The sequence below is a fragment of the Molothrus aeneus genome, chromosome 7 (assembly GCF_037042795.1).
Source record: "Molothrus aeneus isolate 106 chromosome 7, BPBGC_Maene_1.0, whole genome shotgun sequence".
Classification (NCBI taxonomy): domain Eukaryota; kingdom Metazoa; phylum Chordata; class Aves; order Passeriformes; family Icteridae; genus Molothrus; species Molothrus aeneus.
Window position 1 is genome coordinate 17,600,296 of NC_089652.1, and position 14,652 is coordinate 17,614,947.

At 46.3% G+C, this 14,652-nt stretch overlaps 1 protein-coding gene across 5 annotated transcripts in view; it reads left to right on the plus strand.

Moving 5' to 3' along the window:
- The window catches only part of CHN1 (chimerin 1), a 93,846-nt gene extending 92,043 nt beyond the window's left edge, over positions 1-1,803 (plus strand). For all 5 annotated transcript variants that reach the window (XM_066553922.1, XM_066553920.1, XM_066553923.1 and 2 more), the window contains one exon: positions 878-1,803. In XM_066553922.1, coding sequence (XP_066410019.1) covers positions 878-1,049 — 172 coding nt within the window. In that variant the 3' untranslated portion in view covers positions 1,050-1,803. The remainder of the gene's footprint in view (positions 1-877) is intronic.
- Positions 1,804-14,652: the final 12,849 nt, after the last annotated feature.

The window sequence follows — 14,652 nt, forward strand, 5'->3', positions numbered from 1 at the left end:
AACTTACTGTCAATATATAAGAATCATTCCCTTTCCATAGAAAAACTACTTTATTTTAAGGTCTCTTCTGCCTTTTTTCATTATGTAGTTCCTCTACAAGTAGGACTGTGTTGACTCTGCTGAGTGCCTCAGGCAAAATTCAGCTACTGAGTTTCTGCCTGACTTGTCCCTTTATTTCAATGACATTTCTAATGGGTGTTTTAAAACGGACAAAGGGATGAGAGACATAGGAACAAAAATTCCACCTTACAGCTTGTGATGTGTGAAATTAATTTTTCCTCACCCTGTTCAAGATTAGTTGTTGCTGCTCTACCTAGCAAGTTGCTTTTGCACGCCATATTTCTGGTAGAGGGGAATGATAAGGTAGAAAGGTGACAAAATTCACTATTTTTAAACTTCTGTTTAATGCTTTGCTAAAAGGACCTGTGCTGCTCAACAGGCCATTGCCTTGCTGCTGAATTCAGGTAATCAGGCACAGCTCCTTTATTTGGAATACTTAAAGACTGGAGACACAGCAACTCAGTAACATCAGTCTGACCTGTTTTCAAATAAAAACTAAGGCAGAAAGGGAGAAACAGAATAAAAATCTTGAGTTTGTAGTTCTTGTATACCAAAGGACTTGTTCATGCAGTGCAAGTGAGCATGGTCTATGTGCTCTGAGGGGGACAGACACTGACTCACCACAAAGCCCCACAGTGTTTGCTTTCACTGGCTCCCAAGTTTCACCTGACACTCCCATGTGCGACCTGCTGGGAACAGTGGCTTCTCCCTGGGGAAAGGCACACATTTCTGTCCAGTTTCCCTGATTTTCAAGCATATGCAGGCATGGTCTGGCACAGAAGAAATGTGCCAGAGAATCACTGGGGTTTTTTTGCAGAGTAACGCTCCATGAAAAGGAAAACCTGATGAGTGCAGAAAACCTGGGCATAGTTTTTGGACCAACTCTTATGAGAGCGCCGGAGCTGGACGCGATGGCTGCGCTGAACGACATCCGCTATCAGAGACTTGTGGTGGAGATGCTTATAAAAAATGAAGACATTTTATTTTGAATATTTTGGGGGTTTTGTAATAAAAAAGGAAGCAACAGTGTTCTATGGATGAAGGAATATTTTAAAGTAATTTAATGGCTCTTGTCACTGAATTCCATATTTGCTAGAGCTTTCGATGTATTCAGGATAAAAATGAAGGAACTCTTTGTCATTTCTGTAGTGCCATTCAGCTGATGTTAAAAAAGGTTAACACATACTTTCCAGTACTAGTAATCCTGGGTGTTTATCATGTTGAAATAAAAAACAAAATGCCTAAAGCTATTGCATGATTTGCTCCCTGTTCTCCCTGTTCTGGTGAGACTCATTCCATGAAGAAAACAACTGAACTGGTGCAGCATCTTTGTTCTGGATAGTTTGTGATTGTAATTCAGCATGTTTCTCCGTGTAAACCTGTTGTGAATTTGCTTTTTGTTCTATGTAATTGGTTTCTAATACTAAAAAGAAGGCAGACTTCTGTGAAATGGAGCCTCTGGCCATTTATTGACATTTCATATTCTTCTCTTCCACTTCTGGGACTGATTTCTTCTTGGGTTTCTTTCCATTTTTTCATCATATAGTAATTTGTTTTGAACAGAAACAAAATTGTACTTTAAATGTTACTTTAAGTAATTCTCCATGATGTTTATGGTGGTTGCAGTGAAATCTGCAATACTGAACAGTGTTCCTTTATTATTATTGCGATTTCAATTGTAATTTTGTATTTTTATCTGGCATGCATATATTAATTTATTAAATTTTGCTTTTAGAACTCTAACATCATGCTATTTATTTTTACTTTCTGAACTTGTTTCAAAAATACTGATTGTTTCATTTCTTACATTGGCACTTTAATGCTGAACAACCTCTGACTTAAATGAGTTAGAGTTTCACCAGTTTTGACAAGACTATTCTAAATAGTTTGGATCCTGAAACATTGCTAAGGTTCTCACAAATTCCTGTCTACTCTGAAAACTCCTTTCTTCCTTGTCCAAGAAGGCTTCAGAACTCTTAAATAAACCAAGAAAAGTATTGTCAAGTCATCTACTACTTCATAAAATATATCTATTGTTATAATTGCCCCTATGTGAACTGGAATGGCAGTTTACAATTACACAACTGTAGCTGACCACAGTAGTTGGATACACCACCAAATTCACACACAGACACATCCTAGGACATTTCCTTTGCACTTCAAAGGTTCAGCTCTGGTGCAAACACTTTGGTCAACCCTACAAACACCTCCTGGAGCAGGAGGAGAACAAGGAGGAATAATGCCCTAGTGATCAGAACCAGCTGTGCTGACAGCACACCTGACAGCAATAAGGTGCCTCATTGCATCCCACCCTGCCTTGCCTGTCTGGCCAGGAGAGGAGAGGAGAGGTGAGGTGGTGGCGGCGGCGGCGGCGGCTCTGCAGCTCTCCTGAACTGGGGCTTGAAGGATCCCAGGGAGGAAAAGGTGAACCTGGGGATGTACACAGGTAAGTGTGTGAGGAATGCTGCTCTGGGCTGGAGGCTGCTAGGGAGGCAGAATGGGGGAAGTTTTGAGGGAATCTAAAGTATGGTTTAGTTTGAGGTTTTTTTCAATCATCTGTTGTATTGAAAGTGGCTTGCTGTTATCATTCCTGTACTAATTAGTGCACATTATCACTTTATTTATGGCAATGAACTGCAACAGATGGAAAACTTTATGTCTCTGACCGTAGCCTTGCCTCCCCCCAGCCCAAAAGGAGTGGCCCACATGCTGCTCAGTCACATCTGCCTTGCACTCCAGCAGCCACACATGTTCACCACTGCCTTGCTCCAAACCAACTCCTAAACATGCTGTATCTCCTGCTGCTGCCCTGACACTTTGTGATGCACTTTCTCACTGTGCCCTGTGTTTTGGGTGGCTCCTCAGGCCATCCATCACTCCTGCATGCCCTTGGGGATCCCTTGCAGTGGCTCTGGCTGGCCCTGTGCCCTGTCCTGTCACTGCACTCAGCTCTCAGCCCCGGCTGTGGCAGCACTCAGGTGTCCTCACCCTGTGACCAGGAGAAGGGATGTTCTCCCAGGAAATGCTGGGGGGGATTGCACTGCAGAGTTTGCAGTGCCCGTGCTGTACTTGCCCTGACGGCTGGGGCAGTCACAGCCAGCTGTGCCACCAGCATCCCCTTGCCAAAGCGCCCCGGGGCAGGGCTCTGTCCCCGGGGCAGGGCTGTCCCCAGCGGTTCCAGCCCTGGTGCTGGCACTCCGTGTCCTTGGGAGCCAGAGGAGCCCTCGGCTCACCCGAGCAAAAGGCAGCTCTTGTTCGCAGCTGTGCAAGTAAAGCTGAGCTGTGGTTGCCCTTTCTAGAGCGTGCAGCAGGAAGCACACAGTAAATGGCAGTGATCGGGATAATCGCCTTTTCTTCTGGTGTGAAATAGCCAGCCTCTCTCTCCCTGTCGGTGCTGCTGACACAGCTGCTGCCCTGCAGGCGCTTTCAGGTGCCTTTGAAAGCAGAGGTGCCCCGACAGGTGGATCAGGGAGAGAAAAGACTGCCGAAAATAGCAAGTCTAGATTGCTCTGGGGATGGTCAGTGCACACCGCGGGGGCAAACAAGGTTTGTTAGCTACTAGGGAGCCTCCTGCAGGAGATGCCCCCTCTCAAGCACAGTTGAACAAGTGATTATTATAATGGAAGTTTCTGCAGGAAAGGAGGAAAACCTAAATGGGGAGCCACTGCTGAAAGAGAAAAACAAACAAAAAACCCAAACAATACACAAAAAACCCAAAGCCAGAGCAAGCAAAGGCCCTACAACCCCTCACACCCATAGAACCACCCTCCAAAAACCCATGTCAAGCAATGGAGCTTTTCCCTGCTGCCCCTGAGTGGTGGCAGCAGCTGCAGCAGAGGACCCGGGGTCAGGCAGCCAGGCCCTGCTGGCACCAACACCCTCTGCTCTCCCCAAGCCTCACTTTCTGATGGGCTGTGAAGGAATCTGCATGCCAGGGGATGAAACAGCTTCAGAGTGTGTTCAACACCAGATAATATCAATATTCAACTGATGAGGGCTGACACTGTGTGCCAGGCACCCTGCTCAGCCCACGTGGAACAGAGCTGCCCCTACAGAGTGCAGGTCTCTTGGATCTGAGCATGTGGGCCACGTGTTGTGTTATGGTCAGGAATGTGGGATGCAGGACCCCAACAGTCAATGAAGTGTTTTCTTGACTTGGAATCCCAGGAATCTGTATGCAGTGACTTTCCTTTATTCTCTTTAATTGCAATTTTTTATTAAGTGTGTAGGCAAAAGCCTCCATTTTAGTCTTGGTTTTTTTGCTATTGTAATGAAACTGATCTTTCCTGAGTGGTAATCTTTTACAGAGGTAGTGCAGAAAAAAAATTGTCTGCAGTGAATTTGAAATTTCTTTTTGCTAACCAGGTAACCAGGCAGGTGGGCTGGTTTGCATGGGCATACAAGCAAATTGCATGATTTGAGTTCCATTTATTTGATTTTTTTAATTGAACACAGAAAGCAGGTATTTTTAATATTTGTATTAGTTAAGTGACAATAGAATAAATAATCTAGGTCTATGAGAAGCAAGGCTATCACCAAGTGGATTTGTTCTCTGAAGGAATTGATTTCCATGAGGAGTAAGTGCTGTCTCGGTGCTGCCGGTACGTGTGGACAGCTGGGCACAGACACTGCAGCCAGCTCTCTGGCAGCACCTTGTCAAGGGCAGCTGGACACAGAAGAAGATGGGGAAAAGGGATTAAACTACAGCTCCCCACTGGAGGGATGTGTGGGCATCCCCATTTCAGACTGCAGAGCTCAGGGAAAACACTGTGTGCAGGGAACCTCTGGCAAGGCTTTAGGAGAGCTCTGTGAGGGGGAAGCAAGCTGCCTCCTGAAACAAGAACACGAGCTACTGCTAATGTCAGGTTAGCTGACAGGATGGAAAATCCCATTATTTATGATTCGATACAATAACAAACTTTTCTGGTCCTTCCCCCTCCAATGGCAAAGGAAGGAAAAAAGGTTTCTAAAAGGCATATATGATGTATTCACTTTGTTCCTGACCTAATTTTTGCATGCTGATGAATGTTCTGCAATGTTTTTATTATAGCTATAATTATATTGCAGTTGGGGAAAAAAAACATTTAGTGAACCTAGCAATCATGGGTTTCTTTTTTAGTCGTGCAGAATTACTGCTTAGCAACTACACCTCAGCCCTAGGAAGCTTATGTAACACATGGGGAGGAGGGCCAGGACATGTGTGTGCATCAAAGGGATTGCTGAGCAAACCAGCAAGGCAAGGAGAGAGCCTGGTGCTCTGGGCAGGGCTGCAAGCCAAGGGCAGGGGCCCTGTGCCCCACAGAGGGCTGTGAAGTGTTGCTTTGATTTTTTAAGATTTTCTAAGCCTTCTGATATTTACATTCTTGTAGCAAACTTTCTCACACACTTTCTGTAAATAACTTATTGTTTTGCATTCTTTTATGGAAGAAGAGAAATTTGATAGACTGTTAGTTTGTCCAGTGTCACTGGGGAGGTGGCACTTTCACCCTCCAATCCACTGTCACTTTTGGAAAACTATAAATGTTAGAAAATAAACTTCCCATTTCTTCACCTTAAAAGCAGCGGTGTGCCCTTGTGTTGTTCTGTGTCCTATAGTGACAGTGAGGGGCTGGGGTGGCACTGCCCCTGCCCCCAGCAAACCTCCCCAGGGCAGGGTCCCCCCTGCAGCCCAGCACTGCTTGGTGCCCTGAGCTCTGCCTCCAGCTGGCTCCCAGGACCCCAGGCTGGGGCACTGACAGGAGGAAGCCTTACCTGTGCATTGAGGGGTCCAGCTCTTCTTCAGTTTTTCAGCACATCCTTCCCCTGCCTTAGTGATGGACATTTGGAGCTATGCTCCTCACCAGAGCCCTTGCATAACCTGATCATTTCTCCAGACTGGCCTGACTGTCTCTCCATGGTCTGGGCCACACCACAGAGGTACTCTCCTTGATGCCTCCTGCTGAATTTCATTTTGGACAGCATGATTCAGTGATTATCAAATGTCTGTTGCTGGCTTCGTGGTCAGAGTAACATTATTCTTTGATCTGTCCCAAGAGTGATGTCAGTAAGCTGCTCAAGGAACTTGTTTAAGAGCTTTTATTTAGATGTCCTTTTGTATTTCTCATATATTTTGTCTCAAGGACATGTATAGCTCCTTACATTACTCAGGTGTTGATCAGTACTCTGCCTTGGTCATTGGAGCAAATGGTTCTTAGGCCTCTGGGACCCTTTGAATAATGTATTTCCTGAGGCAATTAGGCCTTATTTTGAAATATATATTTGGCAGCCAACCAGGATTTATTTTCAAGCACTATGTTGCCTGTAATTTTTCTTTCTTGCTACCGAGCCTAGAGATTGAATGCTAAGCTTTTTTTCTTTGCCTCTTTTTTTATGACTCATTACTAACTCTGTCTCTAATGCAAATAGGATTGTCCAACTATTAAAATTACTCATTCTATAGATTAATATTCATAAGGTAGTGTATCCTAAAGCTTGCTTGAAGGATCACTCACTAAACTCAAAAGAACTTAACACAGCACCATGCTGTTGCTCACTGCTCAAATCCAGCACCTGCTCTGTTCTCAAAAAGGGGAATGTGAGAGATTCTTCTAATTTGTTATCTGTTCTTTTATCCCCCTTCATGTTTTCCAGCATCATGATGCTGGACATATGTTGTTTATACCAGGCAACAACTCTCATATGACATCTTCCACTAAACTGCTGGAATTCAGGTAGACTGGGATTGCTGCAAGGTGAGTTAGACACCACCAGTGTGGTGCAGGACAAGATACCTCACAGAAAGGGAGGGTTGAAGTCCAGCTGAGTACTTTTATTTAAAGTAGGCAGAGGCCAATAATGAAATAGATGTGAGGAGGTGCAACATCTGTTGCAAGGTCAGTTGCATTGACATTTGCAAATCCCTTCCTCATGGAAAACAGCGAGCTTCTCCTGGAAGTACTTCTTCTTGCCATTTGGAGAAAAGGCATCATTTCCAAATGTATTACACTACAGTGGGTACCTTGGGTTTAAATTGTGTTCAAAAAAATCCCAGAGCCCAGCAGTCCCTGCTCAGCAATCCAAATGCTCCCTCTTCTCAATCATTTCAAATACAGTGCAATGCTGAGTCTCTACAGCTCCTTCATGCCCCCTCATTGAAGGAAGAATTGTGGCCTGCCCACAGCTTACTTTGAAGTTCTCTCTCTAGGGTAAATCAAGAAGGGCTGGTCTGGAGCTGCAGCAAAGTGAGTTGGCATTGACTGGAGAGGGTATTGGCAGTGGGGGAAGCTACAGGAGGAGTCACAGGTGGGGACTGGCTTGTTCAGTGGCCTGTGTCCATTCCTGGTTTGTGAACCTCCCCCAGCACTAGGAGGAATCTGCCATTCTCTTTCTCTTGGTGGGAGGCAAACCCCCAGTGATGTTCCCTTTTTGCCCTGCAGCTCTGATGTCAGGTTCAGCCTCACAGCTGAGCTGTGGGCAGTTTGCTGACAGTGTCAGCGAAGGATGAGGCTGCTGCTGCTGCCACAACCCTCCTGCAGAGCCAGCAGCCAGCACAGCAGCCTCCCCAGGACCAGCCCAGTGACCTGCCAGGGCAGGGGGCACAGAAAGAGAAGAAAGGGAAGATTAAAAGTTTTCAGAGTTGGTTACCTAAAGTAGCCAGGAAAAGTGACCAAGGGAATTGGTCACATGGAATATTCTTTTTAGTGCAGGCAGCATGGTTGGGCTGGATGCTGCGTGTGTATCATCTGGACACTGCTGAGCTGCTCACAGCACAAACCACTGCTGTGCTGAGCTTCAGTGCTGAAACCTGTCATGGGTGAGCACTGGCAGTGTGCAAGCTCCAGGGCTGTGTGAAAAGTCAGTGTAGAGGTAGCCTTTGTCTGCTAGGAGGATGAACTTCACAATCAGGCTGACCCATAACCCAGACTTTAGGGCTCATTAAACTGAACTGTTTCAGTGCCAGTTTCTCTTGTGGGGCTGCTCCTCTGGCTCTGCACAGCCTGGGTTGCACTCACATTGCTCCCCTTGCTGTGGAGTGTGTTTACCAAGATATTCCCCCCACTCCCTTGAGTATGCTGTTTTGAACTCCTGTCAAATCCCAAATATTGGTGAGCAGGGAAATCTGGAATTTGTCTTCATGTGAAATGCTGAGTAAAATCTGTGGGGCTGTCAGAGGAGCAGGAGCCACCCCTGACTCCTGCCTGGTGCTCAATGTCCCAGCCATTTGTGCCTTGCCATTGGCAGCCCCCACCCTCCTGCAGGGACCCAGTTGTCACTCTGAAGGTGTTTCTGGAGTTTAGGGTGTATTTTTGTTTTTCTGTTTCATCAATTGTAAACAGAAGCTTGTGAGCTCCCTTTTGTCTAACACAGCCAAGATCTTGCAGTCTGCCAAGGAGGCAAAATAAATTTTTCATGATAGGTGAGCGCTACACACCAGGAGCCACAGAAGTCAGTATTTTCCACTAATTACCAAGAAAATTCTGTGTATGTTGGCAAAGATCCCAGCATAAGCAATAAAAGCGAGTATTTGGCATGAGGTCAGTCCTGGGTAAAGCACATATCAACAATTCCAAGTGTGTCATGTGCAGGAGTAGAAATCTGTCCCTGGGAGCATGGCTGGAGGGTGGCATTTCCTGCTTTAAAACACTCTGCAGCTCAGGTAGCCCAGTGAGGTAGATGTTGACTTTTTGAAGGCAAACACTGCAGCCCCAGGTGAGAGGGATGTTTTGCAGGGATCTGTGGGGTTTTCTAGGATCAGTGAGAGCTTATGGAGGGGAAGCACCATGCGGGGAGGGAGAGGCCTTTGCCACTCAGCTTACTGGCAGAATTAAAAAGAAACCAAACTTGTTTCAGTGTGTTTATCCAGATCATACCAGCAATGAGAGAACCTGTACCCCGAAGGCAGGCACCCTGAGGCTCTCACAGGATCCCAGAAGTGGATCCCAGTTGTACACACTGCAGGTGTGGTGTGGGAGGGTTTAGCATGTCTGCCTTTCACCATGGCACTGCAGCCTCATGGGAAGCAGGTGACATCCAGAGGGATATTTATGCTCTCCTCCCATAGCTGGGGTTATATGGGGAATGTGTGCCCCATGTTTCAGGATTTATTTTGTGTTTGGGAGTGATGACATTGCAGAAGGGTTGTAGTCAATTATATCCTTGTGGGCAGCAGAGAAGGGCCTGTGTCAATCTGGGCAGCAGCTTTAAGCATTAAAACAATCCTGCATTGCCACCTCTTCTTTCCCCTGGCTATTTCTCAAAATGCCTTCAGGAAAACTCTGAACTATGGAACAGTGTCCAAAATATGTCAGACCTCATGGGAGCTGAACCAGCAGCTTTTATGTGAAGCTAAACTTGAACAGCCTGCTCTGCAGTTACTCCAGTGGAGAATCATCTGCCTTTAGAAACAGACATGTGTATTAAAACAGGTAAATGTGAGCATCCAGAGAAACACTTCAGGCTAAATGCTCCTGTGGTCCCACTCCCTGTATGGAATGGGGCAGGGATATGATACCTGTATTTCCAGAAGTCAGGTAATGCTGAGCTCCACTTTCTGCACCGGCAGTAACTCAATCATACACTTACAAATAGCATCTGAATATGCACTTAAAAGATAAGAATGTCACCTCCAGAAGCAGACACTCCTCGGAGAGCACTCGGGTGCCTAACACTCATTTAGACTTTGCTTTGGATGTCTCTACATCCTGCTGCCTCAGGATGCAGCAGAACTGGTTCCCAGCTTTGACATCCAGGCCATCCTTTCTGCCCAGTTTTACTATCAGACTTTTGTGTTTTGTGGAGTTTTTTTGCAGCTGCAGAGAGAAAACTCATGGCTGGTGATTGCAGACAAAGTTCAGAACAGGTAGCAGCAGTGGTCTGTGCGATATGAGGGCATTTTTCAGCCTGTGCTGAATAAATAAACACAAGTGTCCCCTAGCTGCCTCTGAGAGTTAATGAGATTTTCCTGACCATGGAAGCAGAGTAGCTCAGGAGTCCTGCCATTCAGGAAACTCTTCCTGAGGAGATGGACCAGCAAAGCTGCTCCTCTGCTGTCCCCCGTGCTCTGGCATGGTCACACAGGCTGCTGTGCTGACAGAGCAGCCCACAGGAGCAGGGCAGAGCAGACCTCACTGCTCATGGACTTGTCCTCTTCTGTTTCTTGTTTGCCTCTCCAGCATGGCTCACCTTGGCCCCAGAGATAAGCCTTTATTTGGATGGGAGCCTGAGGATACCATGTCAGGGATGTCAGCTGGAGCTAAATTTGCCACTGCTCCATCCAGTAACTTTGTTCAGCTCCAGGACTGGTTTCCTGGCATGTCCATAACAAAAAGGCAGTGTGACACTGCAGCCTGCTTACTGATGTCTTGGACATCTTGTGGTTGCTCAGCTTGTGCCTGTCACATCTCCTGATTCTGTCTTCTGTTATTCCTGTCTTCATTCTTGCTGCCTTGGGCACTGCCTTGCCCAAAGTGGGTAAATAAGCCTCTGTTGACAGTGTCCTTTGTCTGAGAAGTGTGACCATGAGGACCAGTGCCAGTTTAAAGGTGAGCAGTGTCTCTTCTCACTTGCATTAGATTTACACTTGAGACATCTAATGATGTCTTTTGTGGCTCTGGTTTCCCTGTTTGACTGGGGGCCTTTTCCTTGTTCTTCTCTTTCTTTCCAGATTCAAGTTCTTATTTTCTTTCCAGAGGCATCATTCAGATTAGGTAATTGTGCACCATGTCTCTGCCATAATATGAAAGCTCTGTAATTGCAGAGTTTAAGATCACGACTTTTGAGCAAGTTTTTGGTATTTTCAATTCCTTTGGGTGATGTAATAGAAAACAGAGAAAATATCTGCTGTAACCAAACTTGCCACAAACATCCGTGGTGATAAAACATTTTTGTGGGTTGGTGGAGATGTGTCTGAGTATGGAAAACTGCAACTTTGGATTTCTTGGTTTGAGGAATTTAATCTTGTTTATCAATATGTTCTGACATGTACATTAATGCTGAGCATGTTCCTATGGGCACTGGAATAAACCGGGTAAGTACAGCATCTCAAGACTGTCATTAATTCCTTGTGAATTTCCTCTGAAAATGTTTGCTCCCCGTTTTCTCTTGCCGGGGACGGTTCGCGGTCGCGCCCCCGTGTGCGGCTCATCGCTCATCCAGCTGTTGCCATCTGGCGGCCGTGGAGCCGAGCGGCCGGGATCCAGCGGGAACGTGTGCCATGATGTAAGCGGGGAAATCTGGGAACGAGCGCATGGCAAACTCACAAAGTCTACCATCTGCCTCACTCAGTGCTGCCATCATCTACTGCCGCCAGCAATGCCATTTTCCCGATACAAAAATGCATTTATAAAGGCATATACTGCATTTGAAACTGAAGCTAAAACTGCTGGACAGTGCTATTATTTTCAAGCTTTTGTTCCTTTAATTTCCCTGATGTACTCTCTAACCTTTCTCTGTTCTTTTGGTTAGTTTTGCTTCTGCTTCTCAGCACCTCCACCCTCCCACAGGCCCTGTTGTCCGTGTGTCTGCTGGAGCCTCTGGCACCGGCTCTCTTCCATCGGGCATTGCCTTTCTGCACGCAGTTCTGTGACAGAAATTTCAGTTAGCACCTTGTATTCCTCACTCTGTCCAAAGCATTAAGTGTTCTGCTCACCTTGCCCGTGTCTGTGCAGTGCCACTCTGCCAAAGCTCCTTACCTGCAGGAATATTGGTTCACAGCTGCTTCCCCTGGGCAGGAGCCCTTGCAGGGCTTGTTCCTCATACATGGATGGAAGGAGCCGTGCCCTACATCCAGCAAGCAGTGAGTTTGCTGCTTTCCAATCCATCTGAATGAGGCTGGTCTGCCATTACTATGGAGGGTAGTGGGTTTGTGTCAAGGATGGGGAGGGGGCTCATAAAAACAAGCTGAAAAGGTTGCAGTCAAGATAGATGTTAAAAGGGATTTTTGTGTGGGAAAGAAACATTTGTCAAAAAATTCGCTGACTACTCTGAAGGAAAAAAGAAAAATACCTATCCTAGCAATTGATTAAATTCAGGCATTCAGAGTAGCTCAGCCCCTTCCCTTGCTTTTTCACCTCGGTCATGATGGGTCACATTCCCTAGTTGAACAACAAGCAGCATTCACTTCTCTGTCCATATTTAACTGCAGTAGCTCAGGTTGCCTTGGGTTTTTTGCGAGGTAAAAGGCTTTGTGCCTCTGCCAGGGAACATTTCTCACAGCCAGGCTGCTGCTCCCCAAAGGCCCTCTCCAAATACCTGCTCCTTCCTCTTCCAACACGAGCGCTGACTTCCAGCCAGCGGGGGAGGCTGGCTCCCAGGCTGGGGCAGCTGCAAGAACCACAACCCCTTGCTGGGGCTGCAGACTTGCTGGGGCCCCCACACCCTCTGCACCCTGCCAGCTCCAAGGGACAGACCCTGTCAGGAGGGACAGACACCTCTGTTAGACAAGAGCTGTCGTGTGCCAGCGTGTGCTAACACTCATCCATCTTGGAGCCAACCTGGCAGCCCTGCTGGGGTGGGCAGGAATGCTTTGGGACTCTGAGAGGATCCGGAGGGCCCTGGTCAGCATTCCCACAATGCCTCCATGCAATTGTATCTCCACGGCAGCTGCTGGCCTGGGATAAAGGCTGGGAGCAGTCAGACGCAGGTCTGAAATAAGATCTCTGCAACAATGGGAGCTGCTGGCCAGGAACCAGGCCAGAGTTATGTAGATGGAGAGTTTGTACTGGAGGATAAATGTAAATGCCAGAGGCTGGATGCTTAGTGGAGGGGGATGGGTGAGGGAAAGCGATTAAAAAATAATTAAAATAATAATAAAGGCATCCAGCATGAAACACCAAGCCAGCTGGCAGACAGCACAAAGGATATCCAGCAGAAATAGAAAATACCTCTGGTGTCACCCAGAGGCAAAACTAAGGAAGGGTTTTATGGGGAATGCTTTCTGGAAAAGGGAATTTGGAACACTGTGTAAGAATGGCTGTGGCAGGTCACCCAGAGCCATGTCCTATCTCCACAAGACAGCTGCCTGAGAAAAATGCAAGAACACCATTAGCATCAGGCAATCTATCCCCAGGACACCACCCCAGAGTCCTGAGGCTTGTGACTCTGGGACTTCAGTGACAGACTTCTTAGGGGGAGAGTGTGTGTCTGTGTGTGTGTGTGTGTACATTCAATAGTATAAAATTATTTAGCAGACTATTTTTTCTGAACAGAGATAGAGCTCTGCAAACAGATGCTCCTGTGGCACCCAACTCCACTGCAGACATGCTCTGTGAAGAGCTGTCTTGGTTAAGCTGGACAACTCTAATTTTACCTCAATACCCCCTACTATTTTGCATGGGGACAGCAAGTGAATCCAAATCTGCCTTCTCCAGACCATGTGGGATTTTACAGACCCTACCAAAGTTCTTTGTCTTGCTTTCAGACTGATGGTTCATACTCTTTATCTGTTCCAGGTACAGAAGCCAATTTGCACTGTGGATGTTGTTGTCACTTTCTCCTGGGCCTCTTCCAAGTCTTTTGAAACCAGATGACCTGAACTGCAAAGAACATTCACAGATTTATAGTGGCATCTTTCCTTTTTGCTTCATCTCCTGTCCTGGAAACTGATGGGCTTGCTTTTCCCATGCTGCTGAACACTTCACAGGACTATCTCTCTCAAGGTTTTGTTCCTGAGTGATGTTGTTGAGCTCAGAGTAGATAATCATGTATATATGAGGTAGATAGGTGTGTGTGTGTGTGTATATGTGTGTGTATATATATTTTTTATTTATTTATATATATATATATATAAAATCTCCACTGTTTCTTGTTTTCTTTGCTAACCTGAATGACTGAGTATTATTACTAAACATATCACTTTTCCCCTCTTTTACAGGTGATTTATGGCAATAAAGAGCAAGCACTTGCATTCTCTTCAGAAATCCACTGGATCTGCCCTGCTGTAGAAACAAACTAGTAATGTTTCTACCACTTGATTTTCTCAATCCACCAAGTATAGAGGTGGCAGCAGGAGGGTGGGGTGTCTTCTCTTACTTAGTTAATACCTTCCAAGGTGGGGACTCTACCAGGGAGTCCTGGTAGACTCAAGGAGATGGATCCCTCTTGAGAATATTTGTTTACTTCAAAGCTTTCCCATCCCTCTGTGAGGCCAGGGAAGCAGCCTCCTCCCAGCATGCTGTCTGTACACTGGTGGGGGTGTATCAGAAATTAGTGACTGTGCTCTGTTTTGTCTCAGAGAAACAAAACCTTAAACCTGGCAAGTTGCTGTGTTCACAAAAAGCTTCTGAGATCTCACCAAGATGTTCAGTTACTTACAGATAATTCTTTCTTAGTTTATTTGTGTGTGTATTTGTTTAGTAAGTCACAGACCACATTGATACTTGGAAAAAAAATGACCTTCTGTAAACCACAGAAGATATTTGATGGGTGAAGCACACTGTGCTCCCGTTTCCAGGCGGTGGGGCAGGGGCCCCCAGCTGTCATTCCCAGAACAGGTGCTGTAAAGCAATACCCTGCTGGGTGTACTTTGGCAGCACCCTGGTGAGGCAGCACAGTCCCCTCTGAAGAGACTCAGAGGTGCTTTGTGCGTGCCTCCATCTGTATGACTGAGGCAAGAGG